This window comes from Trichechus manatus, unplaced genomic scaffold, assembly GCF_000243295.1.
Source record: "Trichechus manatus latirostris isolate Lorelei unplaced genomic scaffold, TriManLat1.0 scaffold00006, whole genome shotgun sequence".
Classification (NCBI taxonomy): Eukaryota; Metazoa; Chordata; class Mammalia; order Sirenia; family Trichechidae; genus Trichechus; species Trichechus manatus.
Genome location: NW_004443942.1, coordinates 4377737 through 4403657, shown reverse-complemented (window position 1 = coordinate 4403657; position 25921 = coordinate 4377737). Strand labels below are relative to the sequence as shown.

General features: G+C 44.5%; 1 protein-coding gene across 7 annotated transcripts in view; it reads right to left on the bottom strand.

The window, feature by feature from the left end:
- The window catches only part of MICAL2 (microtubule associated monooxygenase, calponin and LIM domain containing 2), a 168838-nt gene that overhangs the window by 55610 nt on the left and 87307 nt on the right, over window positions 1-25921 (bottom strand). For all 7 annotated transcript variants that reach the window (XR_002825069.1, XM_023737310.1, XM_023737297.1 and 4 more), the window contains 5 exons: window positions 14268-14475; window positions 10801-10917; window positions 9348-9449; window positions 6381-6536; window positions 3417-3517 (listed from right to left, as the gene is read on the bottom strand). Coding sequence is in view for 6 of the 7 variants with exons in the window: in XM_023737310.1 (XP_023593078.1) it covers window positions 3417-3517; window positions 6381-6536; window positions 9348-9449; window positions 10801-10917; window positions 14268-14475 (684 nt within the window). In the remaining variant the exon portion in view is untranslated. The remainder of the gene's footprint in view (window positions 1-3416; window positions 3518-6380; window positions 6537-9347; window positions 9450-10800; window positions 10918-14267; window positions 14476-25921) is intronic.

Below are 25921 nucleotides of genomic sequence, written 5' to 3'. Positions count from 1 at the left end.
GGGAGTGTGTTGTGTAAGGTGAACACAGGCTTTGGGGTCAGCTAGAGCAAGAGGTCAAATTCCATCTCTGCTGTTTACTAGCTGGGTAAATTTGGGCAAGTTGTGCAACTTTTCTGAGCTTCTGTCTTCTCATTTGTAAATTGGGAATAACAAAATCTACTTCATAGAGTTGTGAGGATCGAATCCCTGGCCTTATCCCTGGCACGTGTTGTAGTGTTGTTGGGTACCGTGGAGTCGATTCTGACTCATAGTGACCCCATGTGACAGAATACAACTTGCCCCATAGGGTTTTCCTGCCTGTAATCTTATGGAAGTAGATTGCTAGGTCTTTCTCCTGTGGAGCTGCTGGGTCTGTTTGGACTACCAACCTTTCGGTTAGCAGTCAAGCTCTTAGCACTTAACCATTGTGCCACCAGGGGTCCTCTATGCCTGGGACATGGGAGGTAATTAATGAATGGAAATTCCTGTCCCCTAGAATTCGTGATGACACAAAATGCAGCATAGGGTGAAGAGCATCCTGGACCCACCCAAGGCACCAGCAAGACCATTCGCAAAGGTCTTAGAAGGCACAGCTTCATCTATAATATAACCAGACTGACTTTCTACCTCAATCTTCCCAGCAGCCATGATATCAAATACCTTGTTCCAGAAATTCTAGTATTTCCACATCCAAACCACATCACCCAAACTGCACCCAGCACTGGCCCAAGTATCCTTTGTTAGGTCACTGCGTCCAGATTGGAGACCCTGTTATTCGGTTTCGTTTCTCACACTCATTCATATAGTTACACAGTTACTTCCCCACTTGAAGTTGTGAAGATGAGATGGGACAAGAATGAACAGAGAGCAAATCATTCCCACTCATGTGTGCCCTGGCAGAGAGCCTGAGACAAGAGTGTGGAGGGCCTTTGATAAATGCAAAGAGTACAGAAATGAGTTAACATAGCAGGCCGAATTGCTATCCTTGAAAATACCTAAACTGCTATCCTTGAAAAGAACTGCTTGCAAGAATGGCCCTTGGCTGGTGTCTGGGAACTTGGATATCAAGAGGGTTCCCACCAGTAACTGATAGGAGTGGTTCATTGTGCCCAAATAGTTTGTACAAGCAATGTGGTTTATGTTGAACCCCTGCTTTCCTTTCAGGAGTCTGGAATTTTGGTATGTGCTAGGTAGAGGGTGGCTACATGATTAGCCTCCAACAAAAATCCTGGGCACTGAGTCTTTAACAAGCTTGCTTCCCTCGTGGACATTTCACATGTGTTGTCACAACTCGTTGCTGGGGGAATTAAGTGTGTCCTGTGTGATTCCATTGGGAGAGAACCCCTGGAAGCTTGTGTCTTGTTTCCCTTTCCCCGGACTTCGCCCCATGCACCTTCTCCCTGTGCTGATTGAGCTTGGCATTCTTTCACTGTAATAAGTCAGCCATGAGTACAACTATATGCTGAGTCCTATTAGTGAATGACAGAACCTGACGGTGGTCTTGGGGACTTTTTGACATACCACAGAATCAAGTCACCATAAGCAATATGCTGTTGCCTGGATAAATCCCCTGGGGTGCCCCAAAGGGAAATGTAGTATCCCAGGAGGCCGAAGTACTTAGCAAGTGAAACATGGAAGGGACTTTTGTGAAAACTCAAGTCAAATTTCATCTGACTCCCCTGGGGTGGGCTGACCAAAGCCTCCCCCAACCCTTCGTCTGCAAAGGTGCCCACTGCACCTGCACCCCCAGGCCACAGACTGTTCCTTCACTGTCTGACTGGCATCCCTAGTCTGAGGGGCAACTTTGGAAGGGGTGCCTGTGGAGCAGAGAGATGAAGAGCACAAAGCCTGCCAAAACTGACCAGGTCATCAGGGTGGTTCCAGATGTTGAAGCCCATCGCCCACATATCTGTTGGCTGTGTTCTGGCCCCTACTCCCCACCTGGCATCTCAGGCTCTCAGCAAAGACCTGAGCCAATGTGGAGGAGGCCCAGGGGACGGCTGGGTTACTAATGCTGCCCAGCCAGCTGCCAGCACAGGCTGGCGAGAGGATAGACACATTCTTCTCTGACAAGCAGCAATGAATGATCACCAGGCTACAGGCCAACACCCAGAGAGCAGCTGACCTCAGACTGCATAATCCTTATCTTGAGGTGACAGCAGCAGCAGTGGCAGGAACGGGGACTCTGGAAGGGCTGAAAACCTGACCAAAGTTGTTCCCAGCCCAGGGACCACTACTCCATGTGCTTCTTTCTCCCAACCCTGCTCTCGGGTTAAGCATGTGGATGCAGAGGCACAAAGCACAGGCACTGGAGCCCAGGAAACCAGAGGACAAATAAGCAGGTGTCGAAACAGGACCAAGAAGCTATGAAGTGAATCTGCAAACCTGCCACATGCCAGGCATTGTGCTAGGTGCTCTGCACACATTTTTTTTTTAATTATTTACTCTTTCAAACCAAACTTTCAGAGCCCGGGTGATGCAGTGGTTAAGAGCTTGGCTGCTAACCAAAAGTCAGCAGCTGGAATCTACCAGCTGCTCCTTGGAAACCCTGTGGGGCAGTTCTACTCTGTCCTACAGAGTTGCTATGAGTCAGAATTGACTTGATGGCAACGGGTTTGGTTTTAACTGCCCTCTCAGACAGAAACTACTGTTCCTATCTTGCAGACGGGAAGACTGAGGTTCAGAAAAGTTAAGTGGCTTACCAATGGTCCTGTGTTAGTATGTGGCAGAGCCAAGATTCAACTCGACTCTTTTTGACTGCAAGAATAGTGAGCTTTGCCCCATATCATGACAAGGTGGCCATGGGTGAAATTCACAAGAGAAAGCATCTCTGTGTCCCACTAGGAGAAGGAGATCCCATCTGTCCCTGAATGACGGGTGACTTCTCAGAAAAGGGGGCAGGGCTGAGTGAGACTTGGGGAAGTAGAAAATTCAGCCCATCTCTTGGGAGTGAGGTGTAAAGATCCACACTAATACCTGAGTAAGGATCTCACACTCTCTCACAGCTCTCAGGAGAAACAGCTCGTCGTGTGTGAGCGCAGGTTACTTTATCTAAGCACTACTGCAATGTCTGAGACCCTGGTGGTACAAAAGGTTAACATGCTCGGCTGTTAACCAAAAGGTTGGAGGGCTGAGTCCACCCAGAGGCACCTTGGAAGAAAGGCCTGGTAATCTACTTCCACAAAACAGCCACAGAAAACCCTACGGACAACAGTTCTATTCTGACACAGATGGGGTCTCTGTGAGTCAGGGTCGACTTGACAGACTGGTACTGCACTGGTACTGCAATGCCAAGGAGAAGGAAGGCATTAAGCAGGTGGTCCCTTCCCACCTCCTCCCCTTGCTCAGTATCTGGCAGGACAACAACTTGCTGATGCTGCTAGCCCAGGTCACAAAGAGGAAGACGTTTAGGAAGTCGCAGCCAAAGAGATACATACATCAATGATGACACCTTTGTCAAGCAGGCTCTGCTTCTTGGCTGTCATGACAAAATAGTGGGTGCAGTCCTTGTAGTAAACTATGTTCTCAAGATCAATCCCTGCAAAGAGAGGAGTAACAGGAGGGTTATTATTTTCTTAGCACCAACTCTGTGCCGGGATCTGTGCTTTGCCTCATTACAGGTCTCATTGTCTACTGCAGAATATTCATATTAGACAAACGTTTAAGACATATAGGGCTAGAAAAGATAAAACAGTGGGCTAGAATTTACCCAAATCACCACAGCTGGCTTTTATAGTCCTGCAAAAACATATTTCTTTTAAAACTCACCAAGTCCTCAGGGGCTGTAGACCAGTATTTCCGAGTCAGAAGTGAGTGATACAGAAAGGAAAAGTGTCGTCCATGGTCATGGCAGACAGGAAACAACGGAGCCAGGACTTGAACCCAAGTCTGTCTGACTTCAGTCCAGTCCACAGTGCCCTCCATATTGCCGTAGCTGACTAGCACTGTGTGAATTCTCCAAAGACTATGCTGCAGATATTTCTACCACTCCCCTGCTTTTGTGAAAACCCAGGTGCAGTAGTAAGAACAACTTCGGCTAGAAGGCTGGGTTATATCTTTTTGCACTTTGCACCAATCACAGAACGCTAGGTTTCTGCATTTAAAACATTGCTGGGAGATGACAGTTTAGCTCAGTGGTTTTCCATGTGCTACAAGCAGGTGGAGTAGCTCAGTGGTTCTCAGAGCATGGTCCCTGACAAGCAACATCAGCATCACCTGGGAGCTTATTAGAAATGCAAATGTTCAGAAACTCTAGGGGTAGGACCAGCAATCTGTGGTTTAGCAAGACCACCATGTGATTCTGATTCCCACTCTAGTTTGGGAACCACTGGCTTAGCTTATTTGAATGGCAAGAAAGGAACAAAAGGGAAAGAAACAACTTATCAGAAGACAACACCGAGGCTTGCTGGGTAACCGTAGGAACCCCTTTATTACCACTAAATACGAATCGGCCATCAATGCATAGGGCCCCCAAGAGAATCAGAGGCCATTCATCACTGCAACTGCGTGAGGAACACTGTTGTGAAACAGCAGCTGATGGTAACAGCCACAGCAAAGTTTAAAGGAAGTTCACTGAAACAACTGGAAAAACACACTCAACGTTCTGTCGTAATTTATTTATTTGGTGGTTTATTTAAGTATTTATTTTCTTGGTTTTTGAAGGGGAGGGAGGGTTGGAGAATTCTTAAATCATCCCAAAGGAAATAATATGTTAGAAGGAAATATTAAAACTTTTTACAAGATAATGCTACTGGGATAAAACTCAGGGGATCACACCATGTGCACCGCCCTTTGGAGAGCAAGATAATTGTGCCCAGCAAGAGGCAAAGAGTCTGGCACAACCTTAATCCTCATCTCAGAAAAGTATCTTAAATAATTGGACAGAAGCAGTTTTATTTATAACAGCAAATAACTGACAGGTCTAAATCAGGAATCAGCAAGCTTTTTCTGTAAAGGGTCAGATAGTAAATATTTCTGACTTTGGGACTCACACAGACTCTGTTGCAACTACTGCCCCCGCAGGCGGAAGCAGTCACAGACAATATGTAAACAAAGGGGATAAAACAAATGGGATAAAAATAAAACTTTATTTATGGACACCAAAATTGGAATTTTGTATAATTTTCATGTGTCACAAAATATTTTTCTTTTGATTTTTCTTCAGCCATTAGAAAATATAAAACCCCTTCTTAGCTTGAAGGCAATACAAAAACATGAGGCTGGCTTTAGTTTGCCAACCCCTAGTTTACATGCTTAGACAGTAACAGGATACCTAGTTATTGAGACATCTGCAGCCCCCAAAACTGATCCGCAGGAGGGTTATGCTGCAACATGGACAATACTTTAAATGAGACAAATGAGAAAAGCAGACTAACAAATAGCACTGGTATGATGACCAGAGCCACATAAAAAGCATGTAGGTGGAAAACTACTGAAAGGGAGCATTTGAAAATGAAGACTATCCCTGCACTAGGTGGTCAGATAGCAGATGATTTCTTTTTACTGTAATGATTTTATTTTACATTGTTGTTATACTGCCTTTTCAAGGAGAAAGATATATTTTAAATCAGGTTAAAAAGAAAGAGAAGAATAGCTAGAATTTACTTAGTTGGGAACAGGTGAGCAGGCCTCTCATCCTGTTCTTGCACCCTCCGCTTGCTTTGCTTTTCTCCACCATCCTTAGCATCACCTGACTTGTTACTATTTATTTATTGACTGCCCCCCCACACCCCACCAAGAATGGAAGTTCTAGGAGATGGGGGATTTTGTTTGTTTTGTTTACTGCTTTATCTTAGGTCCTCTGGCACATAGTAGGCATTCAATAAATAGTTGAGCAAATGCATGAATATCTTATTTCTTCTTGGCCCACGCTGGTGACGACTGATGCAAGCAAGTGTCATGCACCCTGGACATTCCACATAGGGAAGGGCAGCTGGTACACTGTACATAAGCACTAGGCTTCTTTAAGCTCCACCCACAGGTTACAGGCTCCTCCTCAGAGCACTCCCTGCATCTCATGCTGACCTTGGCAGAGGGTTGGCCCCTCTGCATTAGAATGGTTTGTATGGGTATCCCTCACTGAACTCCACTTTGGGAGGGCACTGTGTCAACCTTGACTTTATTTCCCATGATAGCAAGTCCTGGCACATAATGGGCACTCAGTAAATGTCTACTGAGTAAATTAATGTTTATTTTCATGTACAATATCTAGAACTTTCCCTCAAGAATCTCTCTTGCCCCTGAAAGACTCTGCCCCGTTTATTATTCTAAGGAGAAATCTCTGCTTCTATTTTATCGGAATGAGTCTCCCCAGTCCCAGGCCCCAGAAAGCCAGTGTGTTCCTCTGTCCACTTTAGGAACTGCAGACAATGGCCTGGTTTGGAGAAAGGTGAAGGTCCCACCTGTTTCTTCTTTGAGGTCCTGAAAGAATTTCTGATTGAAGATGAAAGCCACGCCGCTAATCTCTTCCACCTTGGCCTCAGCTGTGCTGTTTCTGTTTATGAAGTTGGCGGTGATTGCAATAGCCAGCTTCCCACGGAATTCTTTTCTTCTGAATCCTGCAGGAGGAGAAAGGAATAAGTGGGTCTCTCTTCTGGATTTGGTGTGAAAACTGAAAAAGATGATTGTGAATGCTCTTCTCAGATGTCCCACCAAAAAAAAAAAAAAAAAACTAAACCCACTACCACTGAGTTGATTCTGACTCATAGTGACCCATGGTTAAAGCACTCGGCTGCTAACTGAAAGGTCTGTGGTTTAAATCCATCAGCTGCTCTTCAGGAGAAAGATATGGCAGTCTATTTCTGTAAAGATTTACAGCCTTGGAAAACCTATGGGGCAGTTCTACTCTGTCCTATAGAGTCACTATGAGTCAGATGCCCCACAAAAAAAACTCAGTGCCATCAAATCGATTCTGACTCATAGTGACACTGCAGGACAGACAGAACTGCCCCAAGGGGTTTCCAAGCAGACTGCCACATCTTTCTCTCACAGAGCAGCTGATGGATTCGAACCACCGACCTTTTGGTTAGCAGCCAAGCGCTTAACCACTGTGTCACCAGGGCACCTCAGTTGTCCCGCAGAACAGAGAAATCAGAATTCTGGATGTCCAGAGAGCCAGGGCAGGCAGAGGTGCTGAGGTTTGTACCCAAGGAAGAAACATGGCACCGAAGTCCTTTCTAAAGTCAGTGAGATTTTGTCTTTTTCTACAATCTGCAGGACCAGTAACCTGGGTAGACCTCAACAAACAAAAGGCTAAAGCCATCTTCTCCAAAAAGCAATCACAGAGCTGATCCTTTTAAAGATTTGTTAGATAGTGTTGCTAAATATACTCATGAAGGGCCCACATGCACTTTGAACTTACACAATTAAAATTACTTGACTGTATTTTTCACAGGTTTTTTTTTTTTTTTTTTTTTTTTGAAAAGTAGGATTATTAGGTTGAATTGCTGCAGGACAGGGATTTTAACAAATTTTCTTTTTAACTCCAATTCCCTGTGACTAGCACTTAGTACACACTCAATAAATGCACAATGAATAAGCAGAATTCTAACTTGCAATTAATTTAGTACTCCAATGCCTAAGGGTTCTCAAAGCTTTCAATGGTTCACATCAAACCTGCTTTTTTAATGGTGGTTACACAGAAGATCACAAACAAGTGGACCATTTCAATGGAGCATTTTTTCCTCCTAATTCAGGGGTGGATTAGCCAATACGCAAGGTAAGCACAGTGCTCACCTTGCTTACCAGATCATCTGTAGTGAACAATTTCACCTGGGATTCACCACATCTCTGAGAATCTGGCAGTTCCCCTCACCATGTACTCAAGCCTCATGCTGGTTACCAAACTTCTTTGTCAAAAGTCCCTTTGACTGAAAATCCTGGGTTTCTATCCAATAACCCCTCCTTTAATTTGTTCTTCATTAGACCTCTTTCAAAATGGTCAGAAATGGCCATGGTTGTCTAGCCTAGTGGTTCCCAATTGGGTGTGATTTTGTCCCCTAGGGGACATTTGGCAATGTGTGGAGACAGTTTTGGTTGTCACAACTTGAAAGTGGGGTGCTACTGGTATCTAGTGGGTAGAGACTAGGGATGCTATTAAACATCCTACAATGCTCAGGACTGACCCCCATGACAAAGAATTATCTGGCCCCAAATGTCTATAGTGCCAAGGTTGAAAAACCCTGGTCTAGTCTACTCATTTGGTCTCAAGCTGCTCAAATGACTCTTCTCCTTCCTACTCTTCTTTTCATGTTCATAAAAGCAGAACCACACTCAAGCTGAGTGTAGATCCTGCATTTTCAAATATTCAAACTTATAGTCGCAACAAGCCACCAAAACGTACCATAAATTCTAACAGTACAACATCCAGGTAGGCAACTTAAAAATTCTTTGCTAGCTATTGGTTATTTATTGGGGGTGTCATTTAGAAGTGAAGAGAGAGGAATGGAAGTGGGAAAGCAGCACTGGCTGCGTGGCAGATAGGAAGGGCCTCAGCTAGGTGGACCACAGATTCTGAGCTTTCTAAGATAGGTCCTACTTCAGGGAATGTGTTTGGTCCTCAGAAGAGGTGCCCTCCCAGCCAGACACTTGAGCAGGGCAAGCTCAAAAAGCAGAACTGTCCCTAGTCTAAGAGATATTGCTTGGGGCTACTATGTTCACAGTCGCTGGTCTCAAATCAGTACAGGCACAACCTGTGCACCAAATAATCTCAGGGTAGCTGGGGTGGGGGTGATTAAAGGCATTTCCTGGTAAACAGATTTCTGTTTCAACCTGACTGGATCCGACCCCAAGAAAGCGTATTCTGCCCCAAGCTACAGAACCCTGAAAAACATGCTTTTGCACTTCAACAGTTTGGGCAAAACCATCTTATTCCCCAGCAGTTAGTGTACTTAAAAGTTTTGAAAAGAGAGGGGAATATTATACTTGAAAGTAAACTAATACTATTAATAATATTTTAAAAAGATCATCTTGGATTAAATAAGCATGAAAGTTTGTAACACCATGGCTTTCACATAAGCAGATAATAAATGTATGGTTGATTTCTTTTCTTTCAGTTTACATGATACTTTATAAAGTATTTTTACATGCTAGTCCCTTCCAAGTTCTCATAGCAATGCTCTGAGTGGGTTCTATTATCCCCATTTTGCAGATGGGAAAACTAAGGTTCAGAGTGAATTAAATGACTGTCCTCGAAACTCTCAGTCTCATGGGAGCATGGGGCATACTCTACCTCAGCACAACAGTCTCCCCTTCTATCCAGAACCAGCCAGCTCTGGCACTTGCCCATCCTTCCTCACCTTCTCTCTTGACACCCTTTCCCACCCTACCCCTGTTCTCCCACCCCTTTGCCCCAAGGAGAAGAGCTTCACCTTCCAGGGTGTTCCTGCGGCCATCAGCGCCAATGATGACATCAAATTCAAACTCCGACAGAGAGTGGTCTGCAGGGAGAAATTCTGCCCGCCAGCCAATTTCTACCAGGACAGAAAAATGAGGTGAGTTGGCAGAGAGAGGTGAGGGTGAAGGTGATTATATTCCCTTTATGTTGGCCATGAAAAGTGGACAATACAACCAGGTACCTGCATCCTAGGCAGAGCCTCCAGGGGTAAGGCCTAGAACAGTCCAGACTGACACTTGAATCTGGAGACCTGGCTTTTGTATCAACTCAATCCAGGACAAAGTAAACCAGCAACTTCAACTCCAGGTTTAATTTTACTGGTTTCTATAAAGGCCTGGAGTCCACCTCAGTGATTCTCAAGGTAGTTTCACTTGCCTCTTTTTTTTCCTCAACAGATTCTACCACCTTCCCTTCTCCCTTACCCCTACTCCCTACATTCCCATTGTTAAACAGACCCAAAGGATGTGCAGGTGTAATGAAACAAGTTTGAATTTCTATTTCACCATACTCAAAGTGTTCTGTTGTCCAGTACATTGCCTTTTACGAAAACATTTTCAGGTTAAGCCTTGCTGGTTACCCATAATTAGTATTTAACATCTGCTAGAGGTCTAGGAAAGGATAAGATCATACAGGTCTCTGAATGCTAAATAACAAATGCTGTCCTGCTACAAAAGTCAACTAAAGCCTTCCCCGAATTCTCAAATATTCTAGGCAGAGGACAGGAGAAATCAGAGTCGTAACCTGTGGGGAAGCTATGAGGTCTCCAGTGCTAAGCTGGTCCAAAACTCAGAGCCCCGTCCAGGTGCTAGAAGATTTTGACAAGCAAGATGCAGGGGCATCATGAGCAAATTCTCTGACCATGGTGTGTGTCCAAAGATTAGAATTTAAATAAACATGCCAAAAGGAAAAAGAAAAAAATTACTAAGTGAGATATACCTACAATGGGTGAATTTTATGGTTTATAAATTATACCTCAATGGAACTTAAACATATGATGTACCAAATAGTATCTTGGGCATTTATTTCAGATTTGCTCTAAAAGCCTCATTTTCCTTACTGGATTGTTAACTATCATATCAGTACACATGAGTGCATCCACATATCTATGAGTATACACATATATACAACTTGAAAAGCATGTGAATGTGCTTTATCAAACATCCAAATCTAAGTCTTCTATTCTTATTGGTTAGACTTCATTGACCAACGTATCACTTCCTAATGACAAGGTAACCAAATTGCAGGTTTACTGTCTGAATAATAAATCCCTTGGGAGTTGAAGAGCAACCCTAAAGTGAAAGCAAGGGTCAAAAAAAGGTAAAAGATCCTTTGGTGGAATTATTCCCAAAACCTCCCAATAAGAACAACTCTTACAGGAACATTTTGCAATATCAGGTTTCTAGACAGAAAAGGAAAATATACTGTACTTTGATTCTCTTGATCTTCAGGAGGTTCTAGAACCTTCACAAACTCCACATTCACATGAATTTCAATTCCTAGAATTAGGGCCACCTTGAATAGAATGAGCTGTAGCTGACGAATACCTGTTAGGAAGGAAGGGGAAAAGAGATGAACTTCAGTAGCAATGCCTGAGTGCTTCTGGTATGCAGAACACTCACATCTCGGTGATCTCTGACCACAGCAGTATACCAACAGTGATCATTATTGAGTGCTAATTACGTGCCAAGTACTCTCCCAAGCATTTTACATGTGTTTTCTCATTTAACCCTTTCAGTGGCCCTTTGAGATAATTACTATTCTCGTCTTATGGATGAGAAATTGGGCTCAATGAAGTTAAAGGATTTGTTCAAGGTCACAGAGTAACAAAACTAGAACGTGGAAACAGGTCTGTTTGATTCCAAGACTGTGCTCCAGCCATTAGATAATGCTGTAACAAGTGAGGCTCTCTCTTTCCTGTCTCCTTCCTGAGCTGAGCTGCGGGTTTGACAACATCAAGATGGCAAGAGGAATAGAAAAAAAGAGAGTAAATGGCCATAAGTAAAGTCAGTGACCAAATGGCTCATTATGTGGGGGACTATGCCTAAGCTCTTTGCCATCCTGTGGTAAGGGGGGAGCATGGGAAATTCTCCCTATGAGGCTGGGCTCATGGTTGTATGCCTTCTAGCCACTCTCCTCAATGTCCCCAGTGAGTGGTGCCTTGTTTCCCTATTTTGTTCTTGCCATTCAGCACAAATGGGTATGCCTCCCAATTACCTTTCTGCAGAGTGAGAAGCTGTAAACTTTCTGTGGATTCCTCAGTATTTAGTTGGTTTGGCTCATTTGACATTGAGGAGGCACCTAAAATGTGCCAGATGCCCAGGTACAGGAGATCTGACACACATCCTCTGATGGAGGAAACACAGGTAAACAGTATGGGGCAGGGCATGGTGGTTAGGGGACAGGGGCTTGGTAGAACAGGGCCTGAGCTAGAGGCCTGTAAGCCAAGTGAGGAGTGACCAAGAATATCAAATCCCACATAGAGATTAAGGAATACGAAGACTTCAAGAGAACAGGTGACTTGGAAGCAAAGAAGTTACTGGAAACTTTAGTGAAAATCGCTTCAGCATGGTGGTGGGGGACAAATTAGACCACAATGGAAGCAGACATGAATGGGCAGTGTAGCCAACATCTAGACCTCTGCTTTCTAGAAGAACTGCTTTGAAGTAAATGTAACGGGACAGTAACAGAGAGTTGGAGGGATCGTGTGAGGTGATGACCAGGAAGACTAAATGATGGGAGCAGGTGAAAAGAAGAGGATGGAACCAAGAGGGATTAGAGTTGGAAAGGACACAGCCAGCTCACCTCAGGGGTAAGAGGAAAGAATGGGTACTGGGGTAGAGGCAATTGGAGGAGGAAGCGAAAAGAGGGATAGAACAAGGAGCTCCCATTTCATAGCTTCTCTTCCTCAGAGCAGTGGAGAGAGGTCCTCTGCTGACTATGAGGAAGCTGGGGGGTGGAGGTTTGGAACAGCCACCATGGGAACTGGAGAAGGATGCTAACACAGGACAAGTGGAGAACTGCTGAGCAATGCTGACGACAAGAGCACAGCTGGGGCTGGAGACCACAGTCAGCTGGGGTTTAAAGCATCCGGTTCAGCCCCTGCCTTGGAAACAGTCCTTCAAGGGAGCCTGGGCCTCTCCTCAGAGATTCAAAGGTCCTAGTCTATCTCGTCCCAGCACACATTAGGAACCCAATACATTCTCCCTGCTTCCCTTCTCACAGGCACTGAGCTGCCCTTGACAACTGAATGTTTCAATCCTAACTCCAAAGTCCTGCCAGTGCTTCTACCAAGGACTTAGGGTTTAATGGGAGCCCTGTTAATGGGGGCAGAGAGAGAAAGAGAGTCCTGGCCAGGACCCTCACAAGGCCTCCTGGTCACCGTCTCTGCCTCCTCTGGAGGACTCTATGAGAAAGCGGTGTGCAGTGTCTTTGTTCTAAATTGGTAACCAACATACGTTCTTCCGTGAGTGGTAGAGAACATCCTGAAAGCTGACACTGCAGTTTTCTGGGCAAATCCAAATTTCTTTCCATTGAACTCCTGGAATTTTCTCATCCCAAAGTGGGAATAAACTCAGGCCACTGCTGGTAGATTCTCTTGCATCTGACTAAATTACACCCTATGTGGCTGATAACTTTCTCCAGCAATTCCCACCCAAACCCTACTCCCTATTCCCTTGATCCTTGTCCTCATAAGAACAAGGCTCTCAGAGCTCTCCTCTCACCCAACCCCACAGAGCAACACCAGCTGAGAGAATGCAGCCCCAAATTCTTAAGTTAGGAGACCACAGCTGCTGCTTGCTCACTGTATGCCATTGGATGGAAACATTTATTATGTAAGCACCTACTAATGTGTCCTAAGCACATTACAAACTTGACCTTATTTAATCCTGTCAGCAATCCTGGGAGGCAGGCATTAACCCCATTTTACAGGAGGTAAAATTGAGGCTTGAAGAGGGTAAGTAATTTGACCCAAGCCACACAGAAGGTAGATGAAATGGATTTTGAACCCAAATCTGTTCAAACCCTTGAACTTTCTCCACAGTATTAACCTCCTTGACTTTCATGGGTCACTATGGCTATATATAAAATGGCAAAAAAACTTCCTCCCAGCAAAGTTGCAGAGGGAATGCTGCCACTCCCAAAGCCTGTCTGCAGAGATCTCGCTCTGAGAGACTCAGACTCGAGGACTCTCACAGCAGAGTAGCCTGAGTGTTCACTTCGCCCTACCTCAGCGTTCAGGGATGGCCCAGGACCCTCCATGTTCTTTATTTACCCTCCTTTTCTAGCTGAAGCCCCATCATGATGCCCTCCCTCTTAAAGCCCAAGGAAACTTTGGTACAGGACCTGTCATGGAACACGTATCTGATCATGTCATTCCTCTGTTCTAAACCCTGCCATGCTCCCCAGTACTGGCAGCACAATGTCCAAACTCCTTTGCATAAGAGGTCCTAGATCGCCTGGCTCATTTAACGGTTTTGTGTGGCTCCCTCCTCTGAACTTCTCTAGCAAATTTGATTAACTCTTTTAAAGTACACTTTATTAGTTAGCAAATTTCAGTGGCACCCTGAGAGTGCAGACTCTGTTTCTTATCTCTGCCTGTTTTTATTATTTCATACATTTAACAAATATTTATTGAGCACCTACTATGTGCCAAGCACTCTTTTATGTCCTGGAGACACACTGGTGAACAAAACGTGCCACAGTCCTGACCTCCTAGTGCTTACAACCTAGTGGGGCACAGCATAGGGCCTGGCACAAAGCACAAAGCAGGCCATTCACTAAATGGTCTGCTAGCTGGATATGTGGAGCACTCAGGGACTTGTAGGGCAGACAGATGTGCCCCACCCTGGGTCAGTCCCCTCCTGCACAGGGTGCCACCACTGGCCCTACTCACTGATATGGTCGATGGAGCCGGCACAGAACTTCCCATAGAACTTCTTGGCTCCCAGGCCCCGCAGGTCATGGATGGTAAAAGGCCAGAGGTGCAGCACGTTATTCCGGGAAAAGGTGTCCCTCTTCTCCACCACGACCACTTTGGCCCCCAGGTAGGCAAGTTCAATGGCAGTGCGCAAGCCACATGGTCCTCCCCCAATGATGAGACACTGTGGAGGCAAGAGAGAGAAAGACTCAATGACCACTAGCAGGGTGGACATGAACCTCTAGTCAGTAGCATAACTGAGAAGCAAACCCCAATCCACTCAAATCAACCAGCAAATGCAAACCGAGCACCTATTAGGGCCTGTCATTCATCCATCCAATGTACATTACCTATGGGCTTACTATGCACCAGCCTCTGTGCCAAGCCCCATGAGGACACAGAGATAGAGACTTGGGGAGGAAGCACAGTAAGATGTGCATGAGATTCAGTGTCAGACTGAACTGGTTTTAAATCTCAGCGATGGCATCTGACCTGTTAGACCCCTTATCTGTGGGTCTACTGTTCTTTCCTCATAGGGTTATTGTAAATAAGATCACTGTAAAAAGCATATAGTAGGGGGAGAGTACTGACACATTGTGTGGATTGCAACCAATGTCACAAAACAATTTGTGTATAAATGTGTGAAAGAGAAACTAATTTGCTCTGTAAACTTTCACTTAAAGCACAATAAAATTTAAAAAAAAGAAAAGAAAACCAAAGACTCAAAGAAGAAGCTAGTCTACAAGACTAACAGTCTACATGAACAACCATCTCACCTACCTTGAGAACAGAAGAACTACATGGAACCCGGCTACCACTACCAATCTAATAGATGTTCCCTGATAGAATGGGAAAAAGTGTAGAAGAAAACTCAGTCTTTAAAAAAAAAGGCCAGACTAACTGGACCAGTAGAGACTAAACGAACCCCTGCGATTATTGCCCTGGGATACCCTTTAAATGGAACTCAAACCACTCCCAGAGGTCACCTTTCAGCCAAATGACAGATCGGCTCATAAAATAAATAATATCATCTGTGAGTACTGTGCTCCTCTAAATAATCATCTAAATGAAACCAAATGGTAAACATTTACCCTAGACCAAAAATGAGAAGGTAAGGTGGACAGGGAAGCTAGATTAATGGAAAAGAACATCCAGAATGGAAATAATGAGAATGCTGCACTGTGAAAAATGTAACCAATGTCACTGAACAATATGTACAGAAATTGTTAAATGAAAACCTACTTTGCTGTGTAAACTTCCACCAAAACCACAATAAAATATATTTTTGAAAAAAGTATATAGTACATTTTTGTGGCATTGGATTTGGCAATGGTTTCTCAGATATGACATAAAAGCACAAGCAACAAAAGGAAAATAGATAATTTGGACTTTATCAAGTTAAAAAAACTTGTGCTTCAAAGGATACTATCAAGATTGTAAAAAGACAACCCACAGAACGGGAAAAGATACCTACAAATCGTATATCTGATAAGGGGCTAGTATCCAAAATATATAGAGAACTCCTAAAACTCAACAACAAAAAGACAAATAATCCAATAAAAAAATGGGCAAATGACTTGAATAAACATTTCTCCACAGAAGATATTCAAATGGCCAATAAGCACATGAAAATGTGTTCAACATCATTAGTCATTAGGGAAATGCAAATCAAAATCACAATGACATACCATTTCACACCCACTAGGATGTCTATTATCAGAAAAAAACAGAAAATAACAAGTGTGAGTGAGGATGTAGAGAAACAGGAACTGTTGTGCATTATAGGTGGAAACGTAAAATGGTGTATCTGCTGTGGAAAACAGTTTGGCGGTTCCTCAAAAAGCTACATATACAATTACCACATGACTCAGCAATCCCATTTCTAGATATATACTCAAAATAATTCAGAACAGGGACTAAAACATATTCTTGTACACCAGTGTTCATTACAGCATGGCTCACAATAGCCAAAAGGTGGAAACAACCCAAATGTCCATCAACTGATGAATGGATAGATATAATGTAGTATCCAGACCATGGTGGGCAAAGGTGGCAAAACAGGATTCTGAACAAGTCCCATGCTAGGCCTTCAATGGGCACTGCAAAGTTAAACAAGATAAGGGCCCTTCCCAAAGGAATCTACAGCCTATTAGGAGAAAAGAGAAGACACATATGACCTAGTTAGTTATACTGGGCAAAAGCCCTTCTGTTTGAACAAAACTTTATGAAGAGCACCAATACTGTATAAAAACAGAAGAAAATGGTAGTATTCTGGCCCAGAGAGGCAGAACCGTGCCTACTCAGCACTCTGCCCCACTTCCAGACAGCCCCTGAAGAACCTCCCTGAAGTAAGAGTTCACCTGGGGGTCTAAATAACTGAGGATACCCCAGTAAGGCAAGAGGGAAGAAGATGTGTACCCATGCCTCATTCCTTGACATTGCAGACATCTGGAAGCTTCCCCTCTGCTCGAGATCAAGCCTTATCTTAAACAAATACATTCTCTTTCCCCTAGCAAATATTCCATCATCCAGTTATCACTCATTGGGGGCCTCCAAGGTCCCAAAGGGAAAGCGCAAACAAACATATCAGGAGCTCCCACACCACAACCAATGTGGCTTACTGGTTGGAATCTTCCAGAGAGTTTGTGGAAACCCAATGAGGGGAAATGAAGTCACTGCTGAGATACAGCTCACTGCAGAGACGTTGGGAAGTGCGTGCACAAGTCTACTTACTTCCTTTCTGGTTGGAGGCCGACTGGAGAGAACCTACTCCCCAAAGCCCAGTTCTACTCATTAGCTCACACCCCAAGCAGCTCCTCCAGCTCTGGCATAGCCAGACAATGATGGTCATCTCAGAGCAAGACTCAAAATCCCGACACTTGTGAGGTTTGCTCTGGGGTTAAGTCTGGATTCACTGCATTTCTTTGCAGTTAGTGCATCTTTTCCTGTCTGCTGAGTTCTGTCACTCCAGGGCCAGGAACGGAGGAAGGTTGGGAGGGTGTGGGGTACAGAAGGGTAGGCAGGAAGGCAGGAAGGGAAGGACAGGGGCCTTCCTGCATCCTTCCGTCCACCAGGCCTGACCCAGCACTGCCCTGAGGACAAGGTGGGAGAGCCTTTCCCACTAGCCAGGGGGCTGCTGTGCACTTTCATGCAAACGGTAGCTGGTGTGCTGTGTCTGACCCTCCAGACTGAACCTAAGAGCCCATTAGCAAAAGCTCAGTTTTCCCACCATCCTGGGCCCCTGCACACACTTGGAGCCTGAAATTTCAGAGACATCAGTCATACTGTAATCTAAATCAAAGAAAACACCAATGGGTCTAATTATATAAAGGGAGAAAATTCAGTGCAGATGTTATCAAGGCTGGAGCGAGGGCTTGTTGGCAGGGGCCAGGCCAGTTCCTCTCTGAACACGGTTGTTATGATTAACACGGGAACTCGGCATTCTGACAAGAGGCTGAATACCACGGCGGCTACATGCCTGGGCAGAGAAGCAAGAGAAAAGAGGACTTCCCCAGTGTGCCTACAGTTGATGCTCTGGATGTTGGCAAGCCCACACAGACCATGGATGCAAAGGGTTGTGATAACTCAACCCAAAGGAGCCCTCTATCTTCCCCAAACCCATCCCAGCTATTGCTGCTGAGCCCTTACTTCCAAGGCAGGAAAATGTTTAATTAAGACTCAGTTCGACCTCTTCCTTGAGCCCCCAACTTAGAGTCTACACTCCTCCCCTCACCGTGCTCTCCCAGAACTAAATTGTGTGCATTTTAATTCTGTGTCTGACCCCTAGCTAGTCTGAGTGCTCCTCAAAAGCTGCCCCATGTCCTCTGCATTTCTGTAATGTACTGAGTCCAGCACAGGGCCTGGCACACAGGAGGCCTCAATAAATACTTGATGGATGAATGAACTTTCCACACACACCCCGCCCACCCAGTCCTGGCTCTCTATCCATAATCAGGATGTTCGGTTCCCGTCAGCCAGGGTTAATGTCTGCAGACTCCCACCCAGACTGGGGGAGCTGGGGTCTGCCAAGGCCACCAGCATCACGGATGTCAGCATATCTGTGTGCTCCGGCGACATTAATTTATTACCCAGCGGGGAGCGGGGCAGATTCAGCTCCAGCAGTAAATCCATTGTATAGATAAGCTCAGCAGTGTTTAGGCCTCCACAGTACTGGTGAGGGGAGACAAACACCACATGGAAAAATGAGCTCTTTATTTATCAGGAGCTGGAGGGAGGGAGATGATAACCGATTCACCCACAGATAGGGTGCAAGGGTTGGGGCGGCCCCAGACCATGCAGGACTCCTGCTTTACCCCAGAGGGGCCTTGCAAGCACTCCCCAATTCTTGATGACATGGCACATCTCCAGCCAGTCCTCTTCCCAGCCCACCAGTGAGTGGGTGTGCTGGGGCTACACCAAGAAGGCTAAGGGGATTCAATCCCCAGAGAAAGACGCCGAGGGGACCAGAGGCTAAGCCAGGGGTTAGCAGTTTGGAGGCTTGATTTCCGCTTCTGAACTCTGCCACTGATTTCATTGGGAGCTCTGCATGCAGTTACTATGGCCAGGTGGAGGGGGGTCTGCCACTGATTAATCTGATTACCCCAGGCTCTGCACCTCATTTGAAAATGATGGTTATAATATCTAAAATGTGGTGTGCCTGGCACTGTCCTAATCACTTTATATAAGTCATCCTTGCAACTACCCTATGAAGTAGGTGTTATTGTCATCCTCACCCTATAGCGGTAGGAAAAAAGCATAGAAGAGGCATCAAAAAGTTAAGTGACTTGTTTGAGGTATCCTTATTTTCCCCATTTTTTAGCTGAAGAAACCGAGGCAAAAGAGGGTAAGAAAGTTCTCCAAGGTCACATAATGAACGAGTAGTCAGGTCTGGATTCGAACCTGTTATGGATTGAATTGTGTCTCCCAAAAAAATATGTTGAGGTCCTAACCTCCAGTACTTGTCAGCATGACCTAGTTTGGAAATAGGGTTTTTGAAGATGTTATCAGTTAACATGGGGTCATACAAGAGTAGAGTGGATCTTAATCCAATCTGAGTGGTGTCCTATAAAAGAGAAGAGACAGAGAGACAGAGAAAGGACTCCACGTGACGATGGAGTTTTATTGCAGCTACAAGCCAAGGGATGTTTGGAGCTACCAGAAGCTTGGAGAGAAAAGAAAGGGTCTTCCCCTAGAGCCTTCAGAGAAAACATGGCCCTGCAACACCCCAAATTCAGACTACTAGCCTCTAGAACTATAAGACAATAAATTATTTCTGTTCTTATAAGTCACCCCATTTGTAGACTTTTGTTACAGCAGCCCTAGAAATTAATATAAAACCTGTGAGCATGGGCACGGTCTGTGCTCTCAATCACCATATTATACAGCTTATGGGACAGTGAAGTCTGACCTCAGGGGGCTGTGGCCAGGACTAAGTGAGATAATGCATATGGAAGCACTCAGTCAGCTGCCTGGCTCAATATGGCGATTTCATTCCGTCTCTGCATGGAACACCCTGCAGCCTCCTGAACAGAGATGGGTTCAGGCTGAGTTCACAGGGCCTTTGCTCAGAATGACTAACCCTGTGTCCAGGCTGGGCTTCACGTGCTTCCCTAGGGTGAGGGTTCACAGGTGGGATGGAGCGTGAGCCTGTGCATATCCTGAGAAGCCACAGTGGCAGGTGCCATAGTGGCAGGGAGTCAGGGTGTGGACAGGGCAAGCCTTCCCTAGTGCCTCTAGAGAGCTGTCTGTCCTGGCATGCAGCTGGGCCACAGAAGCCATACCTCGTGCTGTCTCCCTGGTAGCAGCAGTTTTCCCCGGCCTGCTGACCCACAGGCCAGATCCCTGGGGCAGTGCTCGGGTGACAGAGACATGCCACTGTACTTCTGGGTGTGGCTCTGCAGCCTCACTGGCTCAAGGACAGGCTGCTTATCTAAACCCAGGCAGGAAGCCCCTGACTGTTGCTGGGTTACTGCGAGCACAAACAGCTCACATCAGAACCACAGGACTGAGAGTTTTCAAATCCAAAGTGCCACCCACATGTCAGCATGGGGGGCTTGGATTGGGGTCTGGCCTCACAGACCCAGCCCTGCAGGGCAATGCTGAGGGGGAACTCATGAGAGGTGTAACCAGCTGAGGTTCCATCCATGGAGGAGTCTCTGAGAGGGGGCTGGCCAGACAGGGGCTCTTCACAGGGTGCTCTGGGCAGGATTAGCTCTCATCTGGCTTGACATGCCCTTGCCCTGGTCCTACCTCACTCCTGTATGTCTGCCACACCCGGCTAACCTACTAACCTCAGAGATTTACAGAAAGGAAATGAAAGAAGATATCCTGCTTGCCCTCAAAAAAAAAAAAAAAAAAAATCCCTCTGAGAAACACTCCATTCCTCTGTTCTTCCCTTACTGCATGAGCTAGTGCTCTCCCCTCTTTCTTTCTTATCTTTGTGGCAAAAACATACACAACAAAACATATGCCAGTTCACCATTCCTACAGCTATAATTCAGTGACATGATTATATTCCTAAAGTTGTGCAACCATTCTCACTATCCTTTACCAAATTATTCGACCACCATTAACACAAACTCAATGCCCCCTAAGCAAAAACTCCCCCTTTCCACCTCCCTCCCACCTCTGGTAACCACTAATAATTTTTGGTTTCTATATATTTGCTTAGGTCCCTAGGTGGTGTAAACAATTTGTGCTTGACTACTAACCCACCCAGTGGCGCCATGAAAGAAAGCCCTGACAATCTGCTTTCATAAAGATTGTAGCAAAGAAAATCCTAGGGAACACAGTTCTGTCCGGTAATACGAGAGCACCATGAATTGGAATCGACTTGACGGCAATGGGTTCATACATTTGATTATTTCATATAAGTGAGATCATATAGTATTTGTCCATTTGCGACTGACTTATTCACTCAGCATGAAATTTTCAAGGTTCACCCATGTTGAGGCATGTCTCTCCCTCTTATAAGCAACTATAGCCAGTGACCACAGGGCCTCCTTTTTCAGGAGTTTCATGTACAAGCATTCTGCCCCCTGGCCTTGTAAGTACACTCATATCAGACCCCTGGTCTGGATGTTGTAAGTACAGTCCTAATGGCTCTGCTTCCTGCCTCTCAATGCTGTTCAGACCTCACAGCATCTCCCAGCTAAAGCATGAGTTCCCTGAAGTCAAGGTATGAATGCCACTCCCAGCCCAGCACTCCTGCCAGCCATAGTGACCCATAAGTGGCTGCTGGTAAATTGATGACTCCTTCCACTTCAGATCTCAAAGTGTGTACTCAATTGCACCAACTCAGTCCTAACATCGTTGATGCCTGTGCATCCCTATTGGGAACAGCAATAGTAATAACAGTATTAATAGTGATAGAAATAAAAATGGGAGCTACCATTTATTGCCTGCCTATAATGTGCCCTGGTGGCATAGTGGTTAAGAGCTATGGCTGCTAACTAAAAGGTCAGCAGTTCGAATCCAGCAGGCACTCCTTGAAACCCTATGGGGCAGTTCTACTCTGTCCTATAGGATTGCTATGAGTCAGAATCAACTCAATGGCAATGGGCTTTTTTTATAATGTGCCAAGAACTCTGCTAAGTACTGTATAAGAAATGCGTCCCATTTCATTCTTACAATAACCCTGAAATAGTCATATTCATTGGCATTTGACAGATGAGAAAATTGATGCACAGTGAGGTTAAATGACTTGACCACAGTTACAGAGCCTAAGAAGGGGCTAACTTCCAATCCCAGAGTCCATGCTCTAAATCATAATCCTTTATTAATTCTTCAGGACTCCTTGGTGGGTTATGTGGTAGAGTATTAATATTCTCCCTCTTCAACAAAGATATGTAAGGGCAAGTGTGACAGCTCTGCAGGATTGTAGAGGAGGCAAGGGAAGATTCATGTTCCCAACAGATGTTCTGAATCTCAGGAAACTGACTGGTTGGGGAATATTGCTGTTGTTGGGTGCTGACGAGTCGATTCCGACTCATAGCAATGCCATGTGACAGAGCAGAACTTCCTCATTGGCTGTAATCTTTACGGAAGCAGATCATCAGGTATTTCTCCCAGAGTTGCTGGATGGGTTTGAACCACCAACCTTTCCGTTAGCAGCCAAGTGCTGAACTGTTGTGCCACCAGGGCTCCTTGGTTGGGGATAAGAGAAGAAGAAAAACAGATACATTCCATGTTAGATTGTTTGGTATCACTTAAACAACTGCTGTAGAAATTTAGAGAATGAACAGAACAGTTAGTTTGGTCAAGAAGTCTATCCAGGGGATGGATCACGAGTGGAGAACTGAGGCTGGGAGAGAGGGTGGGGAATGGGAGAGGGATTTGGAGAGACAGAAGAAATGGTATGCTGAGGCTTAGGCTGAGAATGATGGAATCGCGTTCGCGGGACAGTGGGAAGCCAAGGTTGAGATGATGTAAGTGTGGTGTTGGGGAATGGCAGGGAAAGTAAGACAAGGCAGGAAAGGGAAAATAGGCCAGATCATGGAGAGTTTCGGAGGTTGGGTGAAGGAGTTTGGACTTTTTTCCCCTTTGGTTATCATGGGTTTGGAGTAGAATGAAAGTGCTAGTTTAGGACTATCGGTTCCAGAGCAATAACAAAGACGGTGAAAAGAGAGAGAGAAAAAAAGAAATTAGAGGTGGAGAACCAGCCTTGAATCTCCTCCTCCCATGCTGACCCAGATTCTCAGCCACTTTTGCTGGTTGCTTCCCTCATCTTCCTGATCTCTACTTGGGAGTACATGGGGTTCTGTCTTGGTCCTCTTCCTTACTTGACCATTACATCATTTACCTCCAAGGCTTTAAATACCATCTACATGCTGATGATGCTCAAAATGATCCCCAACCCTGAAACTCCTCTGAATTCCAGACTCCTACAGCCAACTGGCTACCAGCATTTCCAGCATGTCACAAGTTAACAGGTCTACAACCAAACTCTTAATCCCCCTCGACCCCTGCTGGCAACATGCTCCTCCCCTAGACATATCCACTTTTCCACTTGCTTGGACCAAAAACCTGGAATCAACATTGACCTTGAGCCTCTCGTCTCACCTCGCAACCAATCCACCAATAACTCCTGTTGACTCTACCTTCAGAATAGATCCAGAATACAACTAGTATTCACCTCCTCCATGCTGCCAACCTGATCAAGGATACCATCATCCTCCCTTGCCCTGATATTACCTGATATTAGAGGCTCCTCCTGGTTTCTCATGCCTACACTTGTCCCCTTATCATCTATCTCCCACACAGCAGCCAGAATGGTCTTTCTAAAGGAAGAGCATGTTATCCCAGCTCACAACCTCTAATGTCTCCCTGTAGCACACAGAACTCAAAATCAGAAGACTTCACCATGGCCTCAAGGTCTGATAGGACCTTGTTCTTCAGTTTCTTTCGTCTTCAGCTCCTACCACTCTCCAATCTCTCTCCTCACTCCTGTGGCAATGGTCTCACTAAGCACTCATGGGGCCTTTCCACTTGATTTTCCTTCTGCCTGAAACATTCTTCCCCTAAAAAAAAATACAAATACTGCTATTTTCTAATATTAAAGAAGGAATTTATTGCAGAAAATATACAGGCCTGATTTTATTTTTTTAATATTAATGTCCAGTTTTCCAAACAGAATTTTAAAGATGGGTAAGAATTTCCAGAATCTACTAGTATATTTTTGCATTGTGGACTTTTTTTTCCTGTTTTTAAGCTAGTAGATTTACAATACTTTTTTTTTTAATTAACAGACTTTTTTTAGAGTTTTACACTTGCAGAAAAATTGAACAGAAAGTACAGAGTTCCCATAGATATCCCCCTCCCACCCACATTTTTCTTACTGTTAACATGTTGCATTGGTGTAGTACATATGTTACAACTGATGAACCAATATTGATATGTCATTATTAACTAAAGTCTATAGATTACCTTAGAGTTTACTCTTTTGTGTTATACAGTTCTATGGGTCTTGACAAATGCATAATGTTATGTATCCACCATTACAGTATCATACAGAATAGTTTTACTGCCCTAAAAATCCTCTGTGCTCTACCTATTCATCCCCACCCTGAAACCCTGGCAACCACTGATCTTTTCACTGTCTCTATGGTTTTACCTTTTCCAGAATATCATATAGTCAGAAGCATACAGATTAGCTTCTTTCACTTAGAAATATGCTTTTAAGATTCCTCCACGTCTTTTTATGGTTTGATAGCTCATTTATTTTTATTGCTGAATAATATTCCATTGTATGGGTATACTACAGTTTGTTTATCCATTCACCATTGAAGAACATCTTGGTTGCTTCCAATTTTTGACAGTTACGAATAAAGCTTCTATAAACATTCATGTGTAGACTTTTGTACAGACACAAGTTTTCAACTTATTTGGATAACTACCGAGGAGCCCTGGTGTTGCAGTGGTTAAGAGGTTGGCTGCTAACCAAAAGGTCGACAGTTCGAATCCACCAGCCGCTCCCTGGAAACCCTATGGGGCAGTTCTACTCTGTCCTATAGGGTCACTGTGAGTCGGACTCGACGGCAATGGTTTTTTTTTTTTTTTTTTTTAATGGTAAGCCAATGTTTAGCTTTATGAGAAACTGTCAAACTGTCTTCAAAAGTGGCTTACCATTTTGCATTCCCATCAGCAATGAATAAAAAATTCCTGTTGCTCCACATCCTCACCAGCATTTGGTGTTATCAATGTATTGGATTTTAGCCATTCCTAACAGGTGTTTAGTGGCATCTCATTATTGTTTTAATTTACAATTCGCTTGACATATAAGGAGTCCCTTGGTGGTGCAAATGGTTAACGTGCTCGGCTGCTAACCGAAAGGTTGGAAATTTGAATCCACCCAGAGGCACCTTGGAAGAAAGGCCTAGAGATCTACTGCTGAAAAATCAGCTATTGAAAACTCTATGGAGCACAGTTCTACTCTGATACACACGGATTTGCCATGAGTTAGAGTCAACTAGACAGCAACTGGTACATCTTCTCATGTAATAATTTTTGCAATACATTATAAAAATTTTAAAATATACCAAAAAGTTGCAAGAATTTTATAGTGAACACCCATATATCCACCACCTAGATACTATAATTAGCATTTTACTCTCCTTACTTTATCATATATCCCTCCATCCCATCCATCACTCTATCCATCCATCGATTCGTCTTATTTTTTTGTTGCATTTCAATTAAGTTGCAGAAGAACCAGTACATTTCCTCCCAAATACTTCGGGATGGATATCATTAGCTAGAATTCAATAATATATGTTCAAGTTTTTTTTTTTTTTTGTAAAATGCACATACAATGAAATGCACATATCTTAAGTGTAACATTTAATATGACAAATTACAATATATTTTGTTTCTTATAACATCAGTTTTCTCCCCATAAATGGTCTTTCTTCCAACTGATCCTGTGGATTCTTGTCCTGTGGGTACTAGAGATGGCATCTTAATGTGTACTGTTATCAGTAAGCAGCTACTAGACAAGGAGTGGAGTTATTAAAATCTGGGGTGGTATCTGTGAGATCCGCAGGTACTGGCAGTTTCCAGTAGAAAAACTACAGTAGTGACAGGACCCTTCCCCAGCCAAGACTTCTGGAAGGGGCTAACATCATGGGCAACTG